This window comes from Aptenodytes forsteri, unplaced genomic scaffold (assembly GCF_000699145.1).
Source record: "Aptenodytes forsteri isolate BGI_AS27 unplaced genomic scaffold, ASM69914v1 Scaffold183, whole genome shotgun sequence".
Taxonomy (NCBI): domain Eukaryota; kingdom Metazoa; phylum Chordata; class Aves; order Sphenisciformes; family Spheniscidae; genus Aptenodytes; species Aptenodytes forsteri.
Window position 1 is genome coordinate 3,659,595 of NW_008795918.1, and position 26,418 is coordinate 3,686,012.

Genomic DNA, 26,418 nt, shown 5'->3' on the forward strand with positions numbered 1-26,418 from the left:
TACAAATAGTAGAAAACTTCATTAAAAATTGTTAGGCACTCTAGTAGTCAGTTTATTATCTTTTGTGATAATAAAGTAAGGTTTGAAACTCTTCTGTCCCAGGGCTCGCAGAATCCCACTGCACACTTTGTACCAGTTTCTAATAATCCCAGAACCTGTATGTTATAACAGTGACTGTTATTTTAAGTTCTTGTAGATAGGAAAAAAACTTTGGAGATCACATAAGATAACATGCACCTGTTTATTTTTAGGTTTCAAGGTGTGGTATGGTCTATATGGAGCCCCATATGTTAGGCTGGAGACCATTAATGATGTCTTGGCTAAATACAATGCATTCAGGAATCGGCTCTATGCATAAAGAATTTATAATAGACCTGTTTGACAGAATGGTTCCGCTCTGTCTTGAGTTTATTAGGAAATACACAAAGGTAGGATAAAGAACTTTTCTGAGAAACTAAGAGTGTATGAATTATTTTCACTTCCAAGTGCCAAAGGAACAAGTTGTTTTACTTGGACCACATTATATTTATTAATTTTTAAAAACAGCTGCTAAGATGAAGGCTGTGAGCAAGGTTTCTGTGTGTATTGTTCAACTTGCTTCTGAATGTATTTTAGACACGTTTATCCTACAGTATTTTTTTATCTTCACAGTGAGAAAAAAGACCCCACCATCTAGCAGTCTTTTTACAGTGAGTAAAACACACCTGCAACTGAGAGTATTTCTTCTTTCTTTTCAGGAGCTTTCTCCCACTTCAGATACCAACTTAATTCAATCACTAATGAATCTGATGGACTGCATGATGGATGAATTTGCTGATGAAGCCAAAGTTAAAGCTATGAATGACCATGACATTTTGTCTTGGCTTGAGGTAGGCAGTTTGTTTAACATACAGAATAGGGAATTCCAAACCAGGCTTCAGTGAAACAGACTTCACAAGCAATAAAACCTGTATTTCGTCATTAGAATACATATTTTGTAATGTCCATTGAGGAAAATACTGTTACCTTTTTTATAATTCATACGTAGTTAAGTCTGATGTGTTTGATCTCTTGATATAAATTTAATGAATATTATACTAACTAGCCAAAATTTTATATGATTCTTCAGTTTCTGGTATCTCAGTTTATTACTAGTTAGATCAATGCTATCTAAGGATTACAATTCAAGGAAAGTCCTGTTAACAGACATAGCCATCGCTTGTATGAGATAGGCCTTTGCATAACAGAAAGATAATTTAAATTGTTCTGGAATAAAAAGCAGTCTACGCTTGAACTCTCTCAAAATAACGGCTCTGCACTGAGCAGGTCAGGCATTTTGCTGCACAGCAAAGGTGCATTGGATGCTGATAGTCAACATAAATGGTATTCTATTTTACCAGCAGCATGGTTCCATACTATATACATAAAATCAAGTTGGTCCAGTGTAGTTCTATTGTGATTTGTGGCAAAGATTTCTTTGACTTCAGTGAATAAGAACTTTGTAATATGCAGGTACTGAAGTTCCATTTTGGTTTTTTCCAACTCTAGGGTATTTTTTTGTTTTCACTGATATGGTCTGTAGGAGCTAGCTGTAAGGAAGATGATCGACTGAAATTTGACAAAGTTGTGCGAGAAATGCTTAATGGACCAATTAGTGAGGAGACAAAAGAACAATATAAATTGTTGAGCAGTATTGATCAACAGCCTTCAAAAGCTTTCACAGTCCCGTTTCCAACAGAAGGAACAATTTATGATTATCGGTTTGTCAAAAAGGTGAGGATTGTAAAATGAAGATGTGGACTTCCATTTTGAAGTAATCTTTTATGAATGCTACAAAGTGTGTATTGTTATTGTGAATTTGCTTCTACTGCCTGCTTCTTTTATCACTGAATAGGCCAGACATCCATCCTTGCAAGCTAGTGATGGTCTAGTGTTCTGACTGGGACTTGCAGTACCAAAGCCTCTCTTTTTGACTACCAGAATAATTGCCTGGTATGGTAGAACAAGTTTGCAGAAAATCTCAACCAGTTATTTTTTTCTGTTATTTTTTTATTCTTGATTTCTTGCAAGATTATTTTATTTTGGGTTTCAGCCCTTTTCTTAGATTGAGGAAGCACTTGATATACTTTAGGCCATAATTCTTTCATTACTGCAGTAGGCTACTTCTGTGCCTCTTCTTCTCTGCCCCTTTTCCTGGGATTAACATGTGAACCTATGATGCATCTTTCCTGGTGGAGAAGAAAACTTCACACACTGGATCTAGTATGTTCCAGAGACTCCAAGATAAAATAAATGTACCTTTTTTTTTTTTTTGAGTTTGTCATTCCTGTGAAGTCCTGTTGCAGTACAATGAGAATTACTTTTGTCTAGATTTTGGCTCATGCATGATTCTTGCATCTTTCCAAGGAAAGTAGCTGAGATTTCAATCAGCAGTAAAGGCTTTATGTCTTCTGATCATAATCCATAAAAACATGTTCTTCTAGTAAACGGGGTTTTGTGTTCGGAGGTGGAAATATGCCTCCTCTAAGAAAGACTTCAGGAGACAGCAATCTCTAGGAATTCCATATGATTTTTATCTGAAGACAGAAATTTTTTGGGATAGGATGGAACATACAGTCGTTTCATGGCTATTTAGAATTTTTAAAAATCTCAATATATTAATTTACTGCTGGAGAGTTTTGACATCTTTTAAGACTCCTCTAGTATGGTGATCTACAAGAGAAAGCTTTGCTGTGGAGCTTCAGCACTAAAATTAATCTGCCTTCAAATTCCATAGTTTGGAAGTATTTATGATGAATGAGAGTCTGTGAAAAAAGAAAGTCCGACTATGCTTTTTTTAGTTTTAGTGATTAAATTTATACAGTAATTTCCTATTTCATTATGTATTTATATACTGTATATGAGGTCTATGTAAATACATGTATTTTTCCATTGCATATATATATAAAATATGTGTACAGATATAAAAGGTAAGATAAAGGCCTTGTCTTTCAGTAGTTGCATGCTTCAGGCACAGGTGTTATGTTTCTTTTTAAGTACTCTCAATTGAAAGCACTGCATTCTGAAACAAACCTATGAAATTATTTTTTTAATCCTTTTAAAAATTGGTTGATCACCCCATCTGTTAAGTCACAGAACTTTGATTTTTCTATTTCCATTGGTTCTATGCTGTTTTTTCCTGTTTATTATAAATATATGACTTTCATATAAATTAAAATAGGGAGCAGGAATTTGGGAACCCTGGGTGGAAACACTCAAATCAGCTCCTCCTATACCTCAAGATATGATGTTTAATGAAATAATTGTACCGACTCTGGATACTGTTCGATACATGGCATTGATGGAATTGTTGACGGTGCATCAAAAACCTTCTATATTTGTGGGGCCAACAGGAACTGGAAAAAGTACCTATATTACTGTAAGTACTTTTAATACTGACATTAGACATAGTTATAAAAGGGGTAAGATGAGGAATAATTTGATAACTCTTTTTTAAAAAGGAAAATGAGACATGAATTGTTGGATATTATGAAATGAAATTATGGGCAACTAAAAATACAGTTGCCTAGCAAAAGGTGGTGGTTTTGGGGTTTTGTTTTCTTTTTCTTCTCTGCACTTCCAGGCTAAATTCTTAAGAAGCACCCAGATATCCACTGGAATAGGCTGCTAATAGAACCCAAACAGGACTATTCAGTTTGGTTCCTGAATTGATTTACTTTGCATTGTGATTATAGATATACTTGGGATAGTCCACACAGACACTGATGCACAAAAGACTAAACCATTTAATAAGATATCCAGTCAGGATTGCTCAAAACAACAAGAAAAGAAATTTATATGTCCTAGTTAGAAGCAGCAAAAATGTGTGCTGCTGTTATTGTGGAAAAGTTTAGTAGATAGCCTTTTCTAGTCAGATGCTACTATGGCAATTCCATGCATTGGAAAACAGGGAAGAACAAGAATTTTGTCACTGAAAGAAATATGAAGGCAAAAAATCAATAGCAGTATTACCAAAGAATTATTTATAGAAAAAGAGTACTGTGGGAAGGGGAATTGGCTAGTCAAGATCTTCCCAGGCAGTTTTCTTCAGATAACCAGTTAGCTATATCTGGTCATTACAATGAAAAGCAGCTGCCCTTTTCAGGACAAATACATTTTAAAACAATTGTGTGCCCTGTTTTATAGAATGCCAAATATTCTTTACCCATCTTATCCTTGTCTTTGAGAGACAATGAAAACACAGCACAAATAATAACGATAATCTAATTTGACTTTAGCTTTTGGCAGTACACAATTTCTGTTATTTCTGAAACAAAATCTTGGCAAAATACTAATACTTGATCTAGTTTTAGGATTTTTAAGCTTCATATAATCTTCCTGTAGGAAGAAAAAAAAAAAGGATATTTTTAGTATATAAACAGTAGTTTCAACGTGAGTCTTTCATTTTCTAGGAAGTAGCAATGTCAACAATTGTTTAATATTTAAAGAAGTTATGTTATACATTGGTGTCTCAAATCAGCTCTCTTATCTAGACTAATATTATATTGCATATTTCTATATTTGACACACACAATAAATTAAAAAGACTATTAATTATTTCTGACTGTATCAGAAATAGTGTGGCCAGCAGGAGTAGGGAAGTGATCGTGCCCCTGTACTCAGCACTGGTAAGGCCGCGCCTCGAATACTGTGTTCAGTTTTGGGCCCCTCACTACAAGAAGGATGTTGAGGTGTTAAGAGCGTGTCCAGAGAAGGGCAACGAAGCTGGTGAGGGGTCTGGAGAACAAGTCTTATGAGGAGCGGCTGAGGGAACTGGGGTCATTTAGCCTGGAGAAAAGGAGGCTCAGAGGAGACCTTATCGCTCTCTACAACTACCTGAAAGGAGGTTGTAGCGAGGTGGGTGTCAGTCTCTTCTCCCAAGGAACTAGCGATAGGACGAGAGGAAATGGCCTCAACTTGCGCCAGGGCACGTTTAGATTGGATATCGGGAAAAATTTCTTTACTGAAAGAGTGGTGAAACATTGGAACAGGCTGCCCAGGGAAGTGGTGGAGTCACCATCAGAGGTCTTTTCCAACCTCAATGTTTCTATGATTCTGTGATTCTAAGGTAGTAAAATAGAGAGTTCAGAAGCTAACAAGTTCTACCTTATGCAATAATTTGACATCTCTTGTGCATTCATTATGATAAACTCTTGAATTGCATGATCATACACTTTTTCCCGCCCTGTAGGATTCCAGTCTTACCACTATAGGTATTAGTCTATTTAAATTTTTTTTAAAAAAAGAAAAGACTTTTATATAGAACCTCTGCTCCACTTGCAGAGCTTCAAAAACTTGCAGTAAATTCAGGAAAACAGCAGCTTTGGGGGATGGATTCTGTCCCTGTCAGTGACAGAAGCCCTCTGTAACAGTAGACAAGTCATGTAAGTCAAACTTTTCACAGGCAATTATTGTGTTCCTCAATTATTTTGTGTTCCTCATGCGCCAGGGGAGGTTTAGATTGGACATGAGGAAAAATTTCTTCACTGAAAGAGTGGTTAAACATTGGAACAGGCTGCCCAGGGAAGTGGTGGAGTCCCCATCCCTGGACGTATTTAAAAGACGTGTAGATGAGGCACTTAGGGACATGGTTTAGTGGGCATGGTGGTGTTGGGTTGACGGTTGGACTTGATCTTAGAGGTCTCTTCCAACCTTAATGATTCTATGATTTTCTGGAGGGCTGATTTGAATCCATGGATTCTGATTTGCAGAAGTGCTGTTCTTCAGATAACAACAACTTGATATTTTAAGTTAGATATCTAACTGGATAATATTTTGCCCATTACCTTTTCATATGTTTGTATTGGTGTGTACCATAGAAAAGCTTGTTAGAAAATTATTAATTTTGTCTTTGAATATGATTTGAATTCTGTTCAATAAATAAGATGAGCACTGAGCACTGAAGAGAAAACAAATCGACAGCTGTTTTAAGTTACCAGTGTGCATTTTTATAATGAAAGAGGCAAGATATACTTAGTTCTGAGTGTGCCTAATGATAATCAAAACACCTGATAGTAAGTAATAAAAACATATAGTGTAAGCAATGACTTAGTACAGCCGAATACAATATATTTCTCAGAGCTTGTGAAATTCTAATCAAAGGAAATAACAATCTTGTAAAAAGCATTTGAACTTCAAGTATTAGAATAAGAGATCAAGATTACTGTTTTTTTATTTTTTCTATGTCTACAAATATTATGTTTTCTGTCTAAAGGGATAAGTCAGACTTTATAATTGAAAGCAGACTTTATTACCTTTTTGAAACAATTGAGTCATCGTTATTTTGGCATAGAGTATTTCCTTTTTTTCATCTTCAATCACCAAGTGATGGTTTGTTCATTTTGATTTTGTCATGTGGTTAATAAAATAACAATATGGGTAATATAGAAAACTATTCTAATGGTCTAGATTAAAAATTTTAGATAAATTTTAATTCTTCAGACAGATCTGATGGGTACTATGGGTTAAATCCTGATACCATCAATCTTTCTGGGAGACTATTAAAGCCTGACAGGCAATGGAATTGTGCCAATAGAATGTTCATGCTGTTGAGGTTCACTTACAGAAATCTCCAAATTCAGCATTTTTCACTGGGTTCTATCTAGATCTGTGGGAAAGTATACTTTTGAGGCAAAAAGGGGGATATGTGAGTGGAGATATGGCAAAGCCATTATTGCATTTTTAGCTAATGAGGTTTTCTAAGTAAATTATAAGAGAGAAGGAAGAAGCCATTCCTCTGAGCAGCACAAAATTGATTTTATTTGTTCTTTCTTCCTCAAGTATGTCTTTTTGTAGAGGATTTTGCTTCTGTTGATTGTTCCAGTGCAATCAGCATGAAGCCTGTGTACACTCAATTGTTTTGCAGCGGGAGCAAAACTTGAAAGTTATGTAAGCAGGTAAAATAAATTTGGCTTCATGGTCTTGAATCTGTTATCTTTTCCTCGTGTAGTGTGATAAAAATTAACTGTGAAGTTACTGACTAAGGATTATTTAACTTAGTTTTGTTTTTAAGTTACTTTTCTGAAATAATTTTGAAGAAAATAAATATTAAGAAAATAAATATTAAGACTGGAAGGAGATCTGTTAATAAAAGACTCTTCCTGAAATATTGATGTCAGAAATATAATAAAGCATAAATAAAACATTTGTTTATAATGAAGAATATGACTAATTTCTACTGCCCAGTTCATTTCTGGGGTGATAGTTAAGAATGTGGTATTTCTTGGGAGTTCAGAACTGATCAAAAGAATAAAAGAAATATGGCCATTGAGTCACATCGCTCTGTAGTTTCCATGAGTTGTCATTGTTACGTTTTTGTGCAGCAGCTCAGGTTTTTCCTTCAAGGATAGAGATTAAACATTCTTTCTGCTGAAAAGACTGTATGATCTGGAAAGTCCCAACAGCTGTTGGCAGAGATTAGACTAGTCATTAGAGACATTACTTTATATGCGATAATGCTCTGTAGCAACTGCTGGAAGGATGGAAGGGTATCTTCCCGCTGTGGTTTTACTTACATGTGGGTAAGAAATAAGTCCCATTCAGTCTTACTTGAAATGCTGACTTTGATCCAGATTTCCCCCAGAGGTTAAATTGCAGCTAATGTAAGGGACTTTGGAAGGTAGTTAGCATTATAAAATACTACCAATGTTGATGGTAAAGCTTATCTTTAGATATTCTTGCTATGCCCTTCAAAGGAAATATTCCTGGAAACTCTTCAAAACCAGGCATAAATACTTGGACCTGTGGATACTTTTGCAAATTTGGGTGTGGATTAGTACAGGCAATATATATCAACTCTAATTAGTACTATGAAGTATTTTGTGTGCAAAATATTAACATGCTGAATTTATATAATGCAATAGGTAGATTTTTTTTTTGAGAAAATGTGAAAATGTCTATATTGGAGGTAGAAATTTTTCTCTGACAAATTCAGTTTATTATGTTTTGAATTGTTCAAGAATATCAGTTTATCTGATGAAATATGATTATTAGAAATTACTACTTTATAATTTTAAATGAAATAAAAATGGTACAAAAATGTCTATCTGATTGCTATTTGCTAAAGTGCTTTACAATTTGTTTATCTGTGTATGTAGTTTAACTTTCTCCTCTTCATAATCCTTCCAGAATTTTCTTTTAAATAATTTGAATAAAGACGTTTACAAGCCACTGCGCATCAACTTTTCAGCACAAACTACAGCAGCTCAGACTCAGAATATTATAATGTCCAAGCTGGACAAAAGGAGAAGAGGAATTTTTGGACCTCCTCTTGGGAAAAGAATGGTAACTGATATATTTCTGTATGTAAATAAGTGTTTAAATGCAAACCGATATGTAAATGCATTATTTTCTCAACTGATCACAGCTGATACCAATAAAAGGATGCTCAATTTGAAATAAACTGTCAGAGTTCTAATTCTTCTAATTTCGATCCTCATGTTTCTCCTCTTTCTCCCTTCTCCCAATAATATGCATCCTGTTTTAATTAAGAGAAGAAAATGTGATATATGATATGAATAACTGTGAACAGCATTGTCATACTTCCCCCTCTGTATTTTGTGATACTATCCTTGAGATAAGAGTTCTGTATGGGTAAGCTTGTTGCTGACAGTATAGCTCTTGACAGTATTGTGGTTTCAGTTTTATAGAAATCTCAAAGTGAGATCATGTAGGGTTTGTCACTTGTTCAAGGCCTGGATCTCGTATGTTGTGGAGAAATTACAGAAGCTTGTTCAGCCCTCAGATTATTACCTCTTGTTGCTCATCTACATGGGCATCAGTGAACTGTGAAGAGAGACGTGGAATATATCAAAAGGGGTTACAGACCTCCAGGGGCAAAGGAAAAGTATATAGGAACCAAGGTGGTATTCTCCTTGATCCTTTGGATAAAGGGAAAAGATAAGGTAGGAGTAGATGCAGACTGCCAGTCCAAGGGAAGTGATTATTCCTTTTTACTCAGTGCTTATTAAAATGGAATCCTGTATTAAGTTTTGGACCCTCCAGTACAGGAAGAATTTTGATAATTCAAGCAGATTAAGTCACTAGTGGTGTACCCCAGGGGTTGATACTTGGGCCAATACTGTTTAACCTCTTCATTAAGAACATGTATGCTGGGACAGAGTGCACCCTTAGCAAGTTCGCAGATGATAGAAAACTGGAAAGAGTGGCTGATACACCAGATGGTTGTGCTGGAGGCAATACTTTGCTCTACTCAGCACTGGTGAAGCCACATCTCAAGTGCTTTGGACAGTTCTGGGCTCCCCAGTACAAGAAAGACGTGGATTTACTGGAGTGAGTCCAGTGCAGGGCCACAAAGATAATTAAAGGACTGGAGCATCTTTCATATGAGGAGAGGCTGAGAGAGCTCAGACTGTTCAACCTGGAGAAGATAAAGTGGCTCAGCAGGGATCTTATCAATGCGTATAAATACCTGATGAGAGAGGATGAATAAGAGGGAGCAGACTGTTCTCTGTAGTGCCCACTGACAGGTCAAGAGGCAATGGGCACAAATTGAAATACGTAAGATTCCATCTGAACACAAGAAAAGACTTTTTTATTGTGAAGTTGGTCAAACAATGGAACAAGTTGCCCACAGAGGTTGTAGAGTCTCCATCTGTGGAGATAATCAAAACCTGATTGAACATGGTGTTGGTCAGCCTGCTGTAGCTGACCTTGCTTAGGTAGGAGGGTTGGACTAGATGATCTCAAGAGGTCTCTTCCAACCTAAACAATTATGTGAGTCTGTGAGATTGAGCAGAGGGCCACCAACATCGCCAGGGGACTGGGGCACAAGCCCTGTTGAGGATAAACAGAGGGAACTCGGCTTTTTCAACCCAGAGAAGAGAAGGCTTTAGGAGGACCAAAAGCAGCTTCCCAGTACCTGTGAAAAAGTTGTTAAGAAGACGAAGCCATGCTCTTCATCGGGGTGCACAACAGAAGAATGAGAGCAAATGCTTGTAAATAGAAACAAGAGAGGTTCTGACTGGATATAAGGAAAAAGCAATTTGCAGAGGCAAATTTCCTCTGGGCAAAGGAACCCAGCCCAGAGAGGCTAATGGCATCTCTGTGAAGGTTTTCAAGACCTGACTAGGTAAAGTCCTGAGGAAGCTGGTATGAAATCAGTGTTCAGAAATCAGCTTTGAGCATGAGGTTGGACTAGATGAACTCCAAGGTTCCTTCTAACCTGGATAATTCACTTGTTTTGGAAGCATTAAAGGAGTTTTGAATCTTTTATGTTGTTATCACTGATGCCTGCCAAACCCTTCAAGATCAATGGAACTCTGAGTACTCAGAAGCTTGAGAAGAATATTGGAGTAGACCTCTTTTTCTTTTTTTTTTTTCTGCACTGAGCAAATCCTTTTGCAAGGAGTTGCAATGAGACTGAAAAATTAAGGAAAAACTTAGCTTTTAAGTAAATTTTAAAAATTATTATATTTAAAATGTAGTGATAGATGTGTATGATTTAATACTAGTACTTTTAGGGTGCCTATAGACTTTTTGTGTTTGCAGCCTTGTTTTTTTTCTATTTTCAGTATTTCCTAGCTATTATTTAATAAATGCTTGTTATCAAGAGCAAAATATGTTAATGTTAGAAGTTCCTTAAGGAAGTACCATTTAAAGTTAATGTGTTTTAAGGTCTTCCCCTGCCTCCCCCTCCAAGCTATTATTTTAAGATGTATTTTAGCCCAGTCTTAAAAATGTAAAGATACTTAGAAGGGATAAATTTTGTCTTGATCTATATTAGCCAAGAACACTTCAAACCATTTCAGTATCTTGCCCAAATCGCAGTGCTAAATAAGATACAAGGCCCATGATTTAACCTCTCTCTTTTGACCAAATTCCTACTCTGTATCAGTTAGAGAATGAGAAGGGGGATAAAACACATAAATGTGTTTCTAGAACTTGCATCAGTTGCATTAGTTTAGTTGTGTGAAGATGTTTCCTGATCAGCAGTGACCTATACTTAGGAACAGCAGGGCAAAGAAAGGTGTAATGTTTAATAGATTTAAAAACAGAACCGTAGCCTCACTGAAGTTTGGGGTTTTTGTGGGTCTTCTTGACTCCATCTTTTTTCCAAGAAAAGTAATGTAAGTAGTACAGTAAGGTTTAAATAGCAAGTATTAGTTTACCATCTTTCATTAAATACACTCAGAAATAAGAGGAGAAACACAGTTTTTCTCTCCTCTATAGGTATGTTTTGTAATGGCTTTAGAGTGGCACAGTAAGTTTGATTTTTATTTAACTCAGCCATTAAGAGCTTAGGGCTGCTTTTCAAAAACGTGTATTTATGTGTATTACTCCCACTGATTTTAATGGAGGTGAATTGATGTGCAGTGTTTCCAGAATCAAGCGCAATGGTGGCATATATTCAGTAAAATAAATAAATGCAAAATCCTTCGTTTTTCTTTTCAGGTTGTATTTGTAGATGATGTTAATATGCCAGCACGAGAGGTCTATGGTGCTCAACCGCCTGTTGAATTACTACGGCAGTGGTTAGATCACTGGAATTGGTATGACCTTAAAGACTGCTCAGTGATTAAACTTGTAGATGTTCAGATTGTGTGTGCAATGGGACCACCAGGTAAGAGATGTGTCTTACATGCTTTTTCCTGTTTCTTTGGTTTCCAAAGGCTGAATGCTTATTGATGCATAGTTTTTACAATTTAGGTCTTTATGGCTAGAGATAGAACTCAAGGAACCCTTTCCTTGCAGGAAAGATGAACAGCAATCATAGTAGAGTGGTTGAGGAGCAGCAGAGAGACTACACAAGCTTGCCAGGAAGAAATACTGCTTTTCAGGAAGCCAAGAATGTGTCTACAAAGTATTTATGAAATCCCTTTGGTCTAATGAGACCCTCCATTGGCCTTCAGTCAATTTTATTCTTCTTCAAAACTTTTCTAAATAGCACTAAGTGATGTTCTTAAGCAGATAAACCTTACTTTATTTGGCCAAAAAAAAAAAGTAAAGTATATGATGTAAAGAGGTCATTATATTTCTGATCGCCTGCGTACACGTTGACTATATGAGCTATTTAGTTAAAAAAAAATTGACCCTGGCATATTTTATCAGTTAAAATGAAGAATTAATGTTTCTTTGATGCTGTTGTGTTTGCTTTTAAAGAAGCTATACAACCTATTTCCTTCACTACAGCAGGAATCACGTAACAGAATTTCTTTTCACAGAATTATTCACGGCCCTGTCTCTAAAATTTAGGTTTTTACCACCTAAAAAGTTTGTCATAGCTGAGCACATTTACAGTGTTTAATCACGCTATGATTGGTGCTTTCTTTCTTTTTTCTGCTTCAGCCTCCCTGGACTTTCCTCCTTTCTTTTGTAGAGTTGTTTACACACACAAACACACACAGGAACGTGCCAGTGAACCTTCTCCACTGATACTACTTTTGTGTTTGGGACGGTGATGCATGCCCATGGGATAGGGGTCCACTGCTGTTACACCTATCTGGTTTCCTAAAGAAGCAAAACTGCTTCTGGCAGTCATTTTAAATTAGAGGCAGTGTTCATCCACAGTTCAAAGCACTTGATCTAAGTATCAGTCTGTGGAATAACTGAGCAGAAGCAAACTGTGAAAGAATTTTAAAATTTGATATCTTCATTTTTCCTAAAGCTTAGGTGAAGTCATGACTTGTACTGTGTTCTGGCATAACTGAATTGTACAGGTCTTTTTTTGGGGGGTGGTGGGGTGGTGGGGGTGGGGTTTTGTTTTTTTTTTACATCAGAAATAGCCAAATCTTGGAGGTGCTTGGAGATGCTAAAGCATCCCTTCATGCTATGTTCCTGTTCCAGGGTGACAGTATAGAAATTACTTTCAACTGCTCTGAAATTGGGTCAAATTTTCCTTTCCCAGGAGAAGTTTGTAGCTAATTTTGTTCCAGTACTCTTCTGGTTGAATGGTGAAAAATGGACTGATCAAATATACAAGTTACGGTCCTAACTATTTGTGTCAAATATCACAATTCAGCTTCAGGCTGAAGAATTTATTTTAATAGCTTTGTACAGGGAGCTACTTCCAGAACTCACAAAATTATATTCTCCTTTCCAGCCTGTGTGGTTGTTTTTTTTTTTTCTCCTCCTAAGAAGAAATGAAAATCTGAAATCTGTATGTGTATGTAGTGCTATTGAAGCAAATATAAAGCTATTTAAAGAACATTTAAAGCTATTTCGTTAAAGTTCGGTTTAAAATTTATATTAGGAAAGGATTATCTTTTGGGTAAAACTCATATTGATATCCCAATAGCTTGTGTAATTTTGCCATCAGTGCACATGTAAACTTCAAGAAGCTTTGTGAACTGCTGTGTCCGAGAGATGACCTTGGTTGGGGTAGAAGGAAGTAGGATGAATGACTGACCTATTTAGCATAAAATATTGAGATTCCTCAGCAGGTACTAGTAATGCATACAGAGTTAAATACAGAGAATCATTAGTTCTGCTTGCAGTCTTAGGTGGCTGAATGTGAGACAGCTCCAGGCCAGGAGTCTTTTAGTTTCATTAGTGCAGGGTGATGCCTGAGCTACAAAGTCATGTGTTTTAAAAGAACTTACCATGCTAATTTGGTTGCCCTTAGCTATGCTCCTGATATTAGGGATGGTAGATTGCCCGCTTTTCAGCTACTTTTTTCTGATTTGCTGCTATAAGAAGGTTGAACACACTGTGCAGCAGCTTAACCCTGAATTCCAAAGAGAAGGAGCAAGTATCCAATAAATTTCTGGTTTACGTTCCCTTATTTCCATACATAGCTTCATTGTCCAAATCACAGTCTAGTCATAAAAACTACTAACTCTAGAACTGGGATAAAAATCTAAATTGAATAAAATATACAGCATTACTTGTAGAGGCTTCTTTCGTTGGGATGCTTTGAAAATCAAAAACATGGGTTTGGAGTTTTATAATAAAAGTTTTCTTTTATAACAGAAGCATAGTTAAAATAGTGTCAAATCTATCTATCTATAACTTGATGATTTCAATCTGTATTTTACAGACTATTGGTTACAGGAGAACAGATTGACACTGAACTGCGTGTTGCTTTCATTAGGTTTATGACAAGATGTGGTACTTTTCACTGTGAGCCTGCTAGGTGAATCAAAGATGAATATGAGAAAAAAATTGCTAGGCTTTTACTGTTTTGTTTTAATTTTTCTGTTAGTTGTAGTATTAATGCTTTCTAATATTTAGGTGGTGGTCGAAATCCAGTAACATCACGATTCTTGCGACACTTCAATACAGTTACTATTAATGAGTTTGATGATGAATCCATGTACACAATTTTTTCTAGAATATTAGACTGGCATCTAACAGTATGGTAAGTGACCTCTATATATTGGGAAAAATCAAAGTCAGTGTTTACATTATGGTACTAGGAAGTCTTCAAGATACGTTTGTAGGACACTGCTCTTGAAAAGAAATCATCATCTTTTATATCCTGTGCCTTTTGAGTTATTCATTACTCCACAGAAGTAGGGCTCATCTTAAAATACTCCAGTGGTAAAATTCTTGTTCTGAAGTCTCTACCAGAGGTTTAGATTAGCTGAGACTAATTCAGTTATTTGAGATATTTCTGTAATACAGTATTTTTTGATGTGTAATAAATAAGAATAGAATTTGGTTAGTCATTATTCATAGAATAGAACTGGAAATTGCTCTTACATTTCCTGTGGTTTGAGAAGGCTTACTCTTTCTTTGGCCTTTCATCACTGCATAATTTTTAATGCCATTATTAGGAATGGACTTCAACTTCCATTGTCTATCCATTCTGACAGCTAAGCCCCAAAAGATGCTCACATCCTGTTTCCAGACCAAGTTTGTGATTTGACAGCTTCTGACCCTTTGAGGGAGAGAGGTCCCAGAAGACAGCAAGGGCTATTTGACCTGACTTCCCTATTGTTGCTGTTAGTCATAAAAATGAGGGGGGAAAAGTGTATAATTATCTGTCTAGCATAGCCAAATTTGTCAGCATGTTCCACAGTTACTAGATTTGATTTGTGGAGTTAATCTGTTAATCCAGTGAGAGAACTAAGATTTGTAAAACTGCCTGTGAGGAAGTATAATCACAGAACTTAAAAATTGGCACAAACTTATAAGTAAATCAGTGTACATATACAATATTATTTATTAATTCACATGCTAGTATGATGGAATTATGAGATTCATTCTATTCTTACCACCTTTTATAACTTGTCAGTTACAGCTTTCCATCACAATATGTAGAACTGACTCCGCAAATTATTAATGGAACCATGCGTATGTATAAAGAAGCTAGGAAGAATCTGCTTCCTACCCCAGCCAAATCTCACTATTTGTTCAATCTCCGTGACTTTTCACGTGTTATTCAAGGTGTTTGCCTGTCAAGGCCTGAAACAACAGAATCTGCAGGAATGATAAAACGTCTCTGGGTTCATGAGGTAAATTGCCTAATACTAAGAAATTATATTTATTATAAATAAGAAAAAGATGTGGATTTGTGTATTTATCTTTTTGTAATGCCATCTCCATTGGCTAATAGCTGTAAACTGGTATCAACTCATGAGAAAGGATTTTGTATACTGTATGGGCAGAGGAAATCAGACTTTTTCAAAGTATGAATCATATCTTAGTAGACAAGTTGATTGTTGATACCTTCACTTTCACGTGATTGTGTAGTCTCTGTTTGCTGCTTTGAATGCCTGCACAGTCCTTTCCATTTCTTCTCTTCTTCCTCCAAAAAAAACAAATCAACAGTGAGAAGAACAGCAGATAGTCCTGGGTCACTGGAAATTTTAAGTGATTTAAAGTTTGGTCCTTACTTTTTTTTTTGTTTCTGGGCTTCCTTTAGAAGAAATTCTTAAGCTTACTGTCTTCAGCAAATGCTTCCTCTCTTTCAGTCATAGTAGGACAGACACACTGAAAGAGCTCAGGTGAAACATCCCTTTTAAAAACAAGAGGAAAAAGCCCCATATAGGTGATATCTGCTCTTTGTTTTTTTTCCTGGATTAAGAGAAAGCAAGGTCATTGATAATTGTTGCTTTTTAAATATTTGGCTATAGTTCATAGAATCACATCAGCATAAAGTGACCATGGAAGAGATCTTCAGTGGTCATCTAGTCCGTCATCCTTCCCCAAAGCAGGATCACATAAAGAAAGGAACAACATTAACTTTTGAAGTGTTTTTTCTAAAAAATTCTTACAAGTCTCTAAGGATGAAGGATGTTCAGACTTTCAGGCAATCTATTAATGTTCTTCACTATCTTTTTCATTAAAAACATTTTCTAATAGCCATCTGTAGTCTTTCTTGAAATACAAACCCATAACTTGTCCTATCTAGCTGTACTGGAAAGACCAACTTGTTCCTTTCCTCTTTGCAGCAGCCTTTTATGCATTTATGTAATAATGTTTATAAATATATATATGTGTGTGTGTATGTATTTCTGTATGAATTTTCACTTTAATTCAGAAGTAATATTACTGGGCTCAATTGTTCAAATTAATTCTAAATATCTATTTTGTTTTTTTTCCGTGTAGTGAAGTTTAAGAGTTTATATTTTGAAGCCTTCTTCAGAATTGTATTTGTTTTATCTTGTTTAAAAGAAGTATAAATTCAAGAGCAGAAGCAACTATTAAAAGAATTAAATTTTTATTATACAGGTTCTTAGAGTGTATTATGATCGCTTGGTGGATAATCCTGACCGGGCTTGGCTTGTTGGATTTATCCAAGAAGTAGTGAAAAATTACTTACATGAAGACTTTGATGAACTTTTCCAGAATCTGGACTTCAACAATGATGGCAGAGTGGAAGAAGATGACTTACATAGCTTAATGTTTTGTGATTTTCATGACCCTAAAAGAGAGGACACTAAATACAGGGAGATTAGTGATGTCGATCAATTGAGATTAGTTGTAGAGAGTCACCTTGAAGAGTTTAATAACATGAGCAAAAAGCCAATGCAGCTTGTCTTGTTCCGATTTGCTATAGAACATATTTGTAGAATTTCCCGTATTCTGAAACAGCCTCGCAGCCATGCCCTCCTTGTTGGTGTTGGAGGTAGTGGTCGACAGTCTCTTACTCGATTAGCAGCCCATATGGCTGAATACAACCTTTTTCAGGTTGAAATAACTAAAAGTTATGGTATCAATGAGTGGCATAAAGACTTAAAAGCCATACTAAGACAATCTACTGAAGGGGAAATGCAGGGAGTTTTCTTGTTCACAGATACGCAGATTAAAAAGGAGTCATTCTTAGAAGACGTTAACAACTTACTAAATGCAGGTGAAGTGCCAAACCTCTTTGCAGTAGATGAGAAACAAGAAATTTGTGAAAAAATGCGTCAAGTAGATCGCCAATGGGACAGGACAAAACAGACAGATGGCAGTCCTATAGCTCTTTTTAACAAGTTTGTTGATCGCTGTCGAGATCAGCTTCATATAGTACTGGCAATGAGTCCCATTGGAGATGCTTTCCGTAATCGCCTTCGTAAGTTTCCAGCTCTTGTCAGCTGCTGCACACTAGACTGGTTTCAGGTAAAACCAAAACTTTTGTTGGGCTTGTTATTCTAATGGAAATGCAATAGAAACATGACTTCAACCCTTTTTGTAGCAAGTAATTTTCTTTGGTCAAGTTAGCAGTGAAAAATATCTTGAATTTTCTTAGCGTCATGTTTTAAATTGTTTAGACCATTAGAACCGCTATGACTGTAATAAAGGCCAGTATAGGCTGAATGCAAAATCATCAGGAAAAAACTTGTCTGATTGTGATATAAAAGTATGACTGAATGAACATAGTACTGTAGACATTATAGATTTAAATATGTAGTGTTTTCTTCTATTACCAGGACTACCAGAATCAAGGGTGCCAAAAAAGTTTGAAACTGAAATACCTGTCAAAAATACAGACATCTTTTGATGCAGAACACCAGATTTTTTCCCCACTGCTCTGCAATAAAACTATATTCTATCTGACTGTTATGTGAAAAAGACCTTAGACAGAATATTTAAGGTGTAGAATGTAATCATATAAAGAATCTGAGGAATTTAAATTTCATTGTTTTAATATGTAGTACTGTATCTTTAAAGGTTATTTTGAAGAGAAAGAGCAGACACAGTTACACATATATGGACATACTGTGAAAATGCAAAATTTTCCTTTTAGTAATAGTATTTCTACTGGATGAAAAAAGATGGTGGGCTTGAACTGAATCCCTAAGTAGTTCGATTCTTTCCAGTTCTGTTATTGTCCTATTTGATGATCTTTTTGTCATGAAGTCATTTCTCTGTGCCTCAGTCTCTTTATCTATGAAATGGGGTAAAGATACTTTTTTGAAAAATGTTTTGAGATTTATGAGTGTGAACTACTGAATAAGAGAAAAGTGTTTATTCATTTGTTTTAGACGTGGCCTGAAGATGCATTAGAAGCTGTTGCCTCTCGCTTCTTGGAAGATGTTGAAATGTCGAAAGAAACTCGAAGTGGGTGTATTGATATGTGTAAAAGCTTTCATACGTCTACCATTGTTTTATCTGACTTATACCATGCAGAGCTTCAAAGACACAACTATGTTACACCTACTTCATACTTGGAATTGATCTCCACTTTTAAAAGTCTACTTGAAAAGAAACGCATGTAAGGATTTATAATGTGACCTTTTCTAGAGGAACCCAAGTTCACCAAAAATATTATTTTCTCTCTCTCATAGCTAATCTGAATAAAGCAAGTGAATTGTTTTTAGTTAATTTAAATTGACAGAATGGTAGATGGATAAAATGTACTCTTAGGACACGTACTTGCTTATTGGACAAAAGGTCTGACTTGATGCTCTCAAAATATCCTTGCATTAGACCACTTCTAACATCCCTGGTGATGTTGCTACATGTTGATTATGTATATTATGCTACCAGAGTAATTAATGCAGGCTGCTTACTCTGTGGTTCTCTGGAGGATGTAGGGAAGATGACATCTGGGAAACCAGCTTCCAAGTTGCTAGGTGCCATTGGCTTGCTAGCAGGGTTCAGCTGTGCTGTGCCTGTGCAGAAAGGACCTCTGTATGCATGTGCACATCTGTTCTATTCTCATGGCTGGTGAGGGAAAGTTCCTTTTTCTTTCTGTCTCATTGATAAGACACTATCATTAAGCACTAAGATAAGTGCTTAATTTAATCAACAGGCTGTGTGAAACAATGCATGCAGCAAGAAATTCCAGGAATAAAGGAATACAGTTTTGAATGTAGTGATCCAATGCCTTTGGAATTTCTTGATTCTGACACTGTTGGCTCTCCCTAGAGCCATTCACATTCTGCTGCTAAAATTATTATCCCAATTATATTAATCCTATTTCAACCTGACCTCAACTAATGATTTGCATGAGCAAATCTCTCCCCATCTCTGCCCTTTCCTTTTCTTGTCTGCTAATACTGTGCCATCTTGATTTTGTAGCTCCTGCCAACAAAGGGGCAGAAGCTTAACAATCACTTATTTACCTATAAGTAATCACTTATTTATCTACATCCCAGTCTCTGAGTATACATGATAGAATAGTTAAAGACTATGGCTCAAGTAATCCCTGCTATTTACTATTTGTTGAGCAAATAAAACAAGATTGGCAGAGCATTTGATTATTCAGAGTAGTGAGAAATTTGGGGAATGGATCCCAATGAATGAAGTGATCAAGTGCTGATAAAATATCTTTATAATAAAATACTATTTATTTTCAGTAAGGTGATGAAAATGAAAAGAAGATACGAAGTTGGCTTGGAGAAACTGAACTCTGCTGCATCTCAAGTAGCATTGATGCAGTCTGAGCTGGAGGCTCTGCAACCTCAGTTACGGGAAGCTAGCAAGCAGGTTGATGAGATGATGGTTGTTATTCAAAAAGAATCTTTGGAAGTAGCCAAAACAGAAAAAGTCGTGAAAGCTGATGAAGCAGTGGCAAATGAGCAGACTATGGCTGCAAAAGCCATCAAAGATGAATGTGATGCTGACTTAGCACAAGCCATGCCTTGTTTAGAAAGTGCTCTGGCTGCCCTTGACACTCTCACTGCGCAGGTATGGCTAACAATGCATATTTACGCACTGGAAAGTTATTCAGATATACAAAAGCATGGAATATCTGCCTTTTCAGATTTTACATTATACTTACACAGTTTTATAATTTAGAAACTTCTTGAAATCTTTCAGTTTTAAAAAGCAAAATGGTACTCTCTTTATTTTCTAGTGAAAAAGCTGTAATGCTGAATTTTTATGGACTACAAGATCAAATATTCTGGGCGTTTCAAAATTCATAGTTATAAAAATATTTTGACTCAACAATTGAGAAGTTAGAAAACGTATGCTTTTTACTTTCTTGTTCAGAACCTGCCATCCTGTCATCTAATCTTTTTATATCCAGTCTTTCAGAGTCTAGAAATTGAGGTTGAAATTCTATGTCTCCCCATGTTAAGGGACCACTCTTCGCAAGAGTATGACAGTGGAGGCAGCCGCCTTTGGTTTTATGGATATTCAGGTTTTCTTTGTCTGGATAATGTTTTGCTCACGGTGGGATGAAAGGAAGTCTCCAAGATTGTAAGAGTGAGGATGGGCTATGTGCTCCAGCTATTGTTGCTGAAAACAAGATTTTAAAAAACTTTCAAGGAAACCTTCTTAGATGAAAAGCAGATGGTTTGTTTTTTAAAGCTATTGCTTGGTATCAAAAGTTTTAGATTCTGGTATTATCAGATCATTGGCATGCTTTGTGAAAACAGTAGATGGCTACTTAGTCACGTCAAGGCAATTGCATTATACTTGTGAATAACAAGGCAAGAATCAGGCTTTGAAAGCTAATGAAGTAATACTTCAGCAGGTGATAACACGACTGATGGATGTATGGTCAGTTCTGTGATTTGTAAGGACCTTTCCCTGCTTAGACAATTTTGTGAATGTGTCTTGTGTCCTATAGTTTAAAAACCAGAACACAAAACCCCCTGGAATTGGACTGATCAGGCTTAGAGGCTCCAGGTCAAACACAGAAGTTCAGAAATAAGCAAAACTGGACTGAGGACAAGGAACTGGATTGATGGGCCGAGGCCAACTGTATGAGATTCAACAAGGCCAAGTGCTGGGTCCTGCACTTCGGCCACAACAACCCCATGCAGCGCTACAGGCTTGGGGAAGAGTGGCTGGAAAGCTGCCTGGCGGAAAAGGACCTGGGGGTGTTGGTTGACAGCTGGCTGAACATGAGCCGGCAGTGTGCCCAGGCGGCCAAGAAGGCCAATGGCATCCTGGCCTGTATCAGAACTAGTGTGGCCAGCAGGAGGAGGGAATGGATCGTGCCCCTGTACTCGGCCCTGGTGAGGCCGCACCTCGAATACTGTGTTCAGTTTTGGGCCCCTCACTACAAGAAGGACGTTGAGGTGCTGGAGCGTGTCCAGAGAAGGGCAGCGAGGCTGGTGAGGAGAAAAGGAGGCTGAGGGGAGACCTCATCGCTCTCTACAACTACCTGAAAGGAGGTTGTAGTGAGGTGGGGGTCGGTCTCTTCTCCCAAGTAACAAGCGATAGGACGAGAGGAAATGGCCTCAAGTTGCGCCAGGGGAGGTTTAGATTGGACGTGAGGAAAAATGTCTTTACTGAAAGAGTGGTTAAACATTGGAACAGGCTGCCCAGGGAAGTGGTGGAGTCCCCATCCCTGGAGGTATTTAAAAGACGTGTAGATGCGGCGCTTAGGGACATGGTTTAGTGGGCATGGTGGTGTTGGGTTGACAGTGTTGGACTTGGATCTTAGAGGTCTCTTCCAACCTTAATGATTCTATGATTCTATGATTCAGCTGCTGTCAATGCTTAGTAGCAGGGAGCATTATAATACAAGAGAAAAAAAAAAGAGTAGGAACTTCCAAAGGAAAAGAGGTTTTTTTTCTCAAAACATAGTTAAATAGCATGATCAACACAAGAAAAATCTGTGTGTAGGAGAGTTTAGAGTACTTGTACAGGACTCTTGTTTTTGATTCACTCTTCACCCTGGTCACCACTGATGGAAAGCAGAGCAGGACACACGTTGCAAATTGTGTCCATAAATCCATGTACATAAATGTGCAGATTAAGTGCTTTGTTTTGAGAAACAGACCTATACATAATCCAATACTGCTGAAATGAGTATCTACAGTCAAAAGGAACTGTGTACCTCATGTGGCTCATTGTTCAGCAAGGATTAGAAAAAGTATAACAATTTTAAGTATTATTTTGCTGTTGACATCAAAGTTTTGTAGCAATATACGTAGGAAGACACTGAAATTTAGAACTAGGAAGGGACCTCTGGAAGTCGTCATCTTCCACTTGTAATCTGTTCCACTTTACACATTTATCATTAAGAAGATTTTCCTGGTGTTTACCGTTAATCTTACTCATTACAACTTAACATTGTTTTCCGTCCTGCTCCCTGTAGACATGGTTCTTTATCTCTTATGCAGTTAAAGACTGTACTCATTGATCCTCACCACTTCCAGTTTTCTTTTCTGTAAGCTAAGTAATCACTATTCTTTTGGTCTTTTCTCATAAATCAAATCAGCTTTTCTGGTTATTCTTTCTGGACCTTCTCCGTACATTCACTTCATGTGCATTGCCCAAAGTTCAGTACAGTATTTCAGCTGTAGTTTTGCTGAATGTTGTGTAGAGTAGTGGAGGATTACTGACATGTGTAGTTTGTCTTTCATGCTAACAGCTGTATCATTTCCTGAAAATCACTATTACATAATCATTGCTTTCCCTTTCTTTTTTTTTCTTTTTGTAGTAGTTCTACTATACTTTTCCATTTCTGCAATTTATCAAAATAATTTTTCCTGTTCTCTACTCCAATGTATTTGCATTTACTCTCAACTTTCTATCAGTTGGAAATTTAATAAACTCACTCTCTTTTCCATCATTCATTTCAGTAATGAAAACATTGCATAGGTCTGGACCTGTGTGACCTTGGTCAAATCTTTGCTGTGTTTTGACCGTTATCAATTGTGCTAGTCACGTACTCACAGTTAACCTTTTAGAGACATCAGATGCAAAGAGCATTAACATTTTGACTGTCTACGTCATTTACTTGTATCTCACCCTTTTCACTAAGTTCCTAGCCAGTACTTTTCTTACTGTAGTTATAGAATTTTTCTTGTTACGCTTCATATTGCTTTTAATTGCAGCTGCATTTGAGTTTAGCCTTTAAAATAGTCTCCTACTCTGCTTACAACCCTTGGTTGTATTAATTTAATTTGTATTTGTCCTTAATTTTGTTCCCTGGAATGGCTGGCTAACTTTGATTGTTCTTCCTCCCCAAGAACTTCCTTCTCTGGAGATCCCAACAGCCAGTTTTCGGGCTGCCTCATTGAAATTCCCTGGCTTTATTTACCTGCTCTTGTTTCCCTCTCCTGAACACTTGCGTAGTTGCAGTTTTTGGTTGAGTTTTTTTGTTTTGTTGTTTTTTTCTTTTTTAAAAGCTTGTAGCTCCAGGAACCGTAGTTCACAGTTTCAAGGAAATAATTATCTTTTTTTTTTTTCCCCCCATCCAGTCTTAATGTTTCTCTGTTTTTTGTGGCACAAATGAACATTCCCAGAACTCAAAAGATACCCCTTTCTATCCGAATTACCAAGGTTTTAGACCTCAAAGAAACCATGGGCAAGCTCTCAAAATCTAACAATAATTGGGAAAATAAACATGAGAATCTAGAAATCCTTTAATTTATTGGAGTATGTATTCTCTGAGAAAAGGTCTTAGAAAGAACGTTTGAATTACCATGCAGAGTTATTCTTTGGGAAGAGTGAGAGAGATTATTTTCCGTAAATCTTTAGTTTACAAACCTCTTGCTTAATTAGTTATACATATATGTGTAGAAATGTTTCATTCTTTTATATTATTATTCTGTATTTGCGGTTAAAACTTTGCTTATTCATTTCCTGCTATTTCTTATAATGTCAGTACTTCTTACCCAACAGTGTTCTTCTTTTTAGCTGCCTCTTCCCTCATTCAGCTCACTCTGGGAATTTAATAACTGACCAGAATACTAATTGATTTATTTTCTGTACTAGGAGAACATAGATCTTTAGTTCTGGGTTGAAGGCCGCTTTTACCTTATGGTATCTTAAATATACTAATCTACTGCTGATATGATCTTGTAAGCTTGGAATTATTGTATTAGAGCCTGAACTGAAGGGTGGAGCTGGAACATCTGAACTCCATAACTGAGGTGCAATGCCCACTACTGAATTAGGAGCAGAAAAAATACAACTAAAAATGAATTACAGATAAGAATTTGTCTTCTCTAAACTGATTGTTAACTAAATTTCGGGTATTTTTGTTTAGATGTCAGTGTTAGTTTAACCTGCATAGCATCTTAAAGAAAGGACTAGAAAGAATGGAAAAAAAAAAAAAAAGAAATAAAAATTTTGCAAAAAGAAAACAAGATATATATGTATGGACTATGGAGGCTTGTGCTATGAACTTGAGATCATAGTGTATTTAAAATTATCAAGTGTGAGAATAGCAAACGTATATGGAAAAATACTATCTTGACATAAAAAGGGTTATTATTTCTATTGTAATAGAAGAATTAATCCACCTATGTTCAGAGCTCTGAAGTTGTGGTTTTTTTTTTTTTAATTATTATTTTAAGGATATTACAGTGGTTAAGTCCATGAAGAGTCCTCCTGCTGGTGTCAAGCTTGTAATGGAAGCTGTATGCATCCTTAAAGGCATCAAAGCAGATCGGATTCCAGACCCAACAGGTTCTGGAAAAAAAATTGAGGATTTCTGGGGTCCTGCTAAGAGACTTCTGGGTGACATAAGATTTCTTCAGTCTCTTCATGAATATGACAAAGATAACATTCCCCCAGCTTACATGGCTATCATAAGAAAACAGTATCTTACAAATCCTGAGTTTGTACCAGACAAGATTCGAAATGCTTCCACAGCAGCAGAGGGTCTGTGCAAATGGGTCATAGCTATGGAGTTTTATGATACGTAAGTATGTATAAAAATAAAAAAAAAGGTTAAAATAAATTTGATTAGAGATGTGAAATTACTTCTTCCTAGTGGGAAACTTGTGCAAACAAGCAGTCATAAAGATTCATTCATGTAAGATACCTGATGTTAAGGTGTAGAGCCTGATTTTCAGTTCTGAATTTTTCTAAGAAGGCATGGGAGCAACAATGTGTTCAGTTAGCAAATAAAGCTAACTTCCTTTTAGATTGTTGCACAAAATAGAGGCATTATTGAAATGTCTTTGAAGTTTCTGACAGTCATATCAAGCCCGAAGGATATTTTTTGTTACACATTGTATCTGATACACTGAAAAAGTATGCTTGTTTTTTATGATATTTCCTGATTTGAAACATCTGGAAGTCACATTTAACAGTAAATCAGCACGGGGTGACTAAGGTCAACTTGCAGTTTGAAAGTTGAGTCATGGTAAGTAGTGCATGCCTTCATTTGAGAGGGTATTTTGTTACTTGACTAAAAGATTAGTAAATGCATACTTCATAGAGTTGTCAATTTGAGAACAACTGTTAACATTACAAATGCCAATTTGTTAGAGAGAAAATTAACTAAAAAGGTGAACTTTAAAGGAGATTGCAACTTACACCAGTAGGAGAGGGGGTTCATTAATTATGAAGCTAATACTTGTGAAATACTGTTTCAGTTGAGCATAGGAGCATTCCAGCATATTTTCTTGCTTGTTGTTTTTGGAAAGATAAACAATATGTTTTCAGTTATATGTTACTTCCAATATTCTCCTCACAAAAATATCTGTGCAAAAGATTGAAATACTCAAAACTAGAAAATGGATTCTTGGATGTGAAAAGGTGTTAATTTTCTCTTTTATTTTGTGTGCACAGTTGGCTGTATGTGTGCGTACAGCATCAGTGAGTGTTACTTAATATATATGATTATATATATATTAAAAACAAGCATACTTTTTCAGTGTATCAGATACAATGTGTAACAAAAAATATCCTTCGGGCTTGATATGACTGTCAGAAACTTCAAAGACATTTCAATAATGCCTCTATTTTGTGCAACAATGAGGCCAACTGTATGAGATTCAACAAGGCCAAGGGCCAGGCCCTGCACTTTGGCCACAACAACCCCATGCAGCGCTACAGGCTTGGGGAAGAGTGGCTGGAAAGCTGCCTGGCGGAAAAGGACCTGGGGGTGCTGGTTGACAGCTGGCTGAACATGAGCCGGCAGTGTGCCCAGGCGGCCAAGAAGGCCAATGGCATCCTGGCCTGTATCAGAACTAGTGTGGCCAGCAGGAGGAGGGAAGGGATCGTGCCCCTGTACTCGGCCCTGGTGAGGCCGCACCTCGAATACTGTGTTCAGTTTTGGGCCCCTCACTACAAGAAGGACGTTGAGGTGCTGGAGCGTGTCCAGAGAAGGGCAACGAGGCTGGTGAGGGGTCTGGAGAACAAGTCTTA

At 36.7% G+C, this 26,418-nt stretch overlaps 1 protein-coding gene across 1 annotated transcript in view; it reads left to right on the plus strand.

The window, feature by feature from the left end:
- The window catches only part of DNAH7 (dynein axonemal heavy chain 7), a 144,438-nt gene that overhangs the window by 62,471 nt on the left and 55,549 nt on the right, over positions 1-26,418 (plus strand). The window contains 12 exon segments of the mRNA XM_019473492.1: positions 252-428; positions 738-869; positions 1,528-1,752; positions 3,200-3,397; positions 8,146-8,301; positions 11,431-11,599; positions 14,209-14,335; positions 15,215-15,434; positions 16,654-17,526; positions 18,393-18,622; positions 19,710-20,040; positions 24,618-24,964. Coding sequence (XP_019329037.1) covers positions 252-428; positions 738-869; positions 1,528-1,752; positions 3,200-3,397; positions 8,146-8,301; positions 11,431-11,599; positions 14,209-14,335; positions 15,215-15,434; positions 16,654-17,526; positions 18,393-18,622; positions 19,710-20,040; positions 24,618-24,964 — 3,185 coding nt within the window.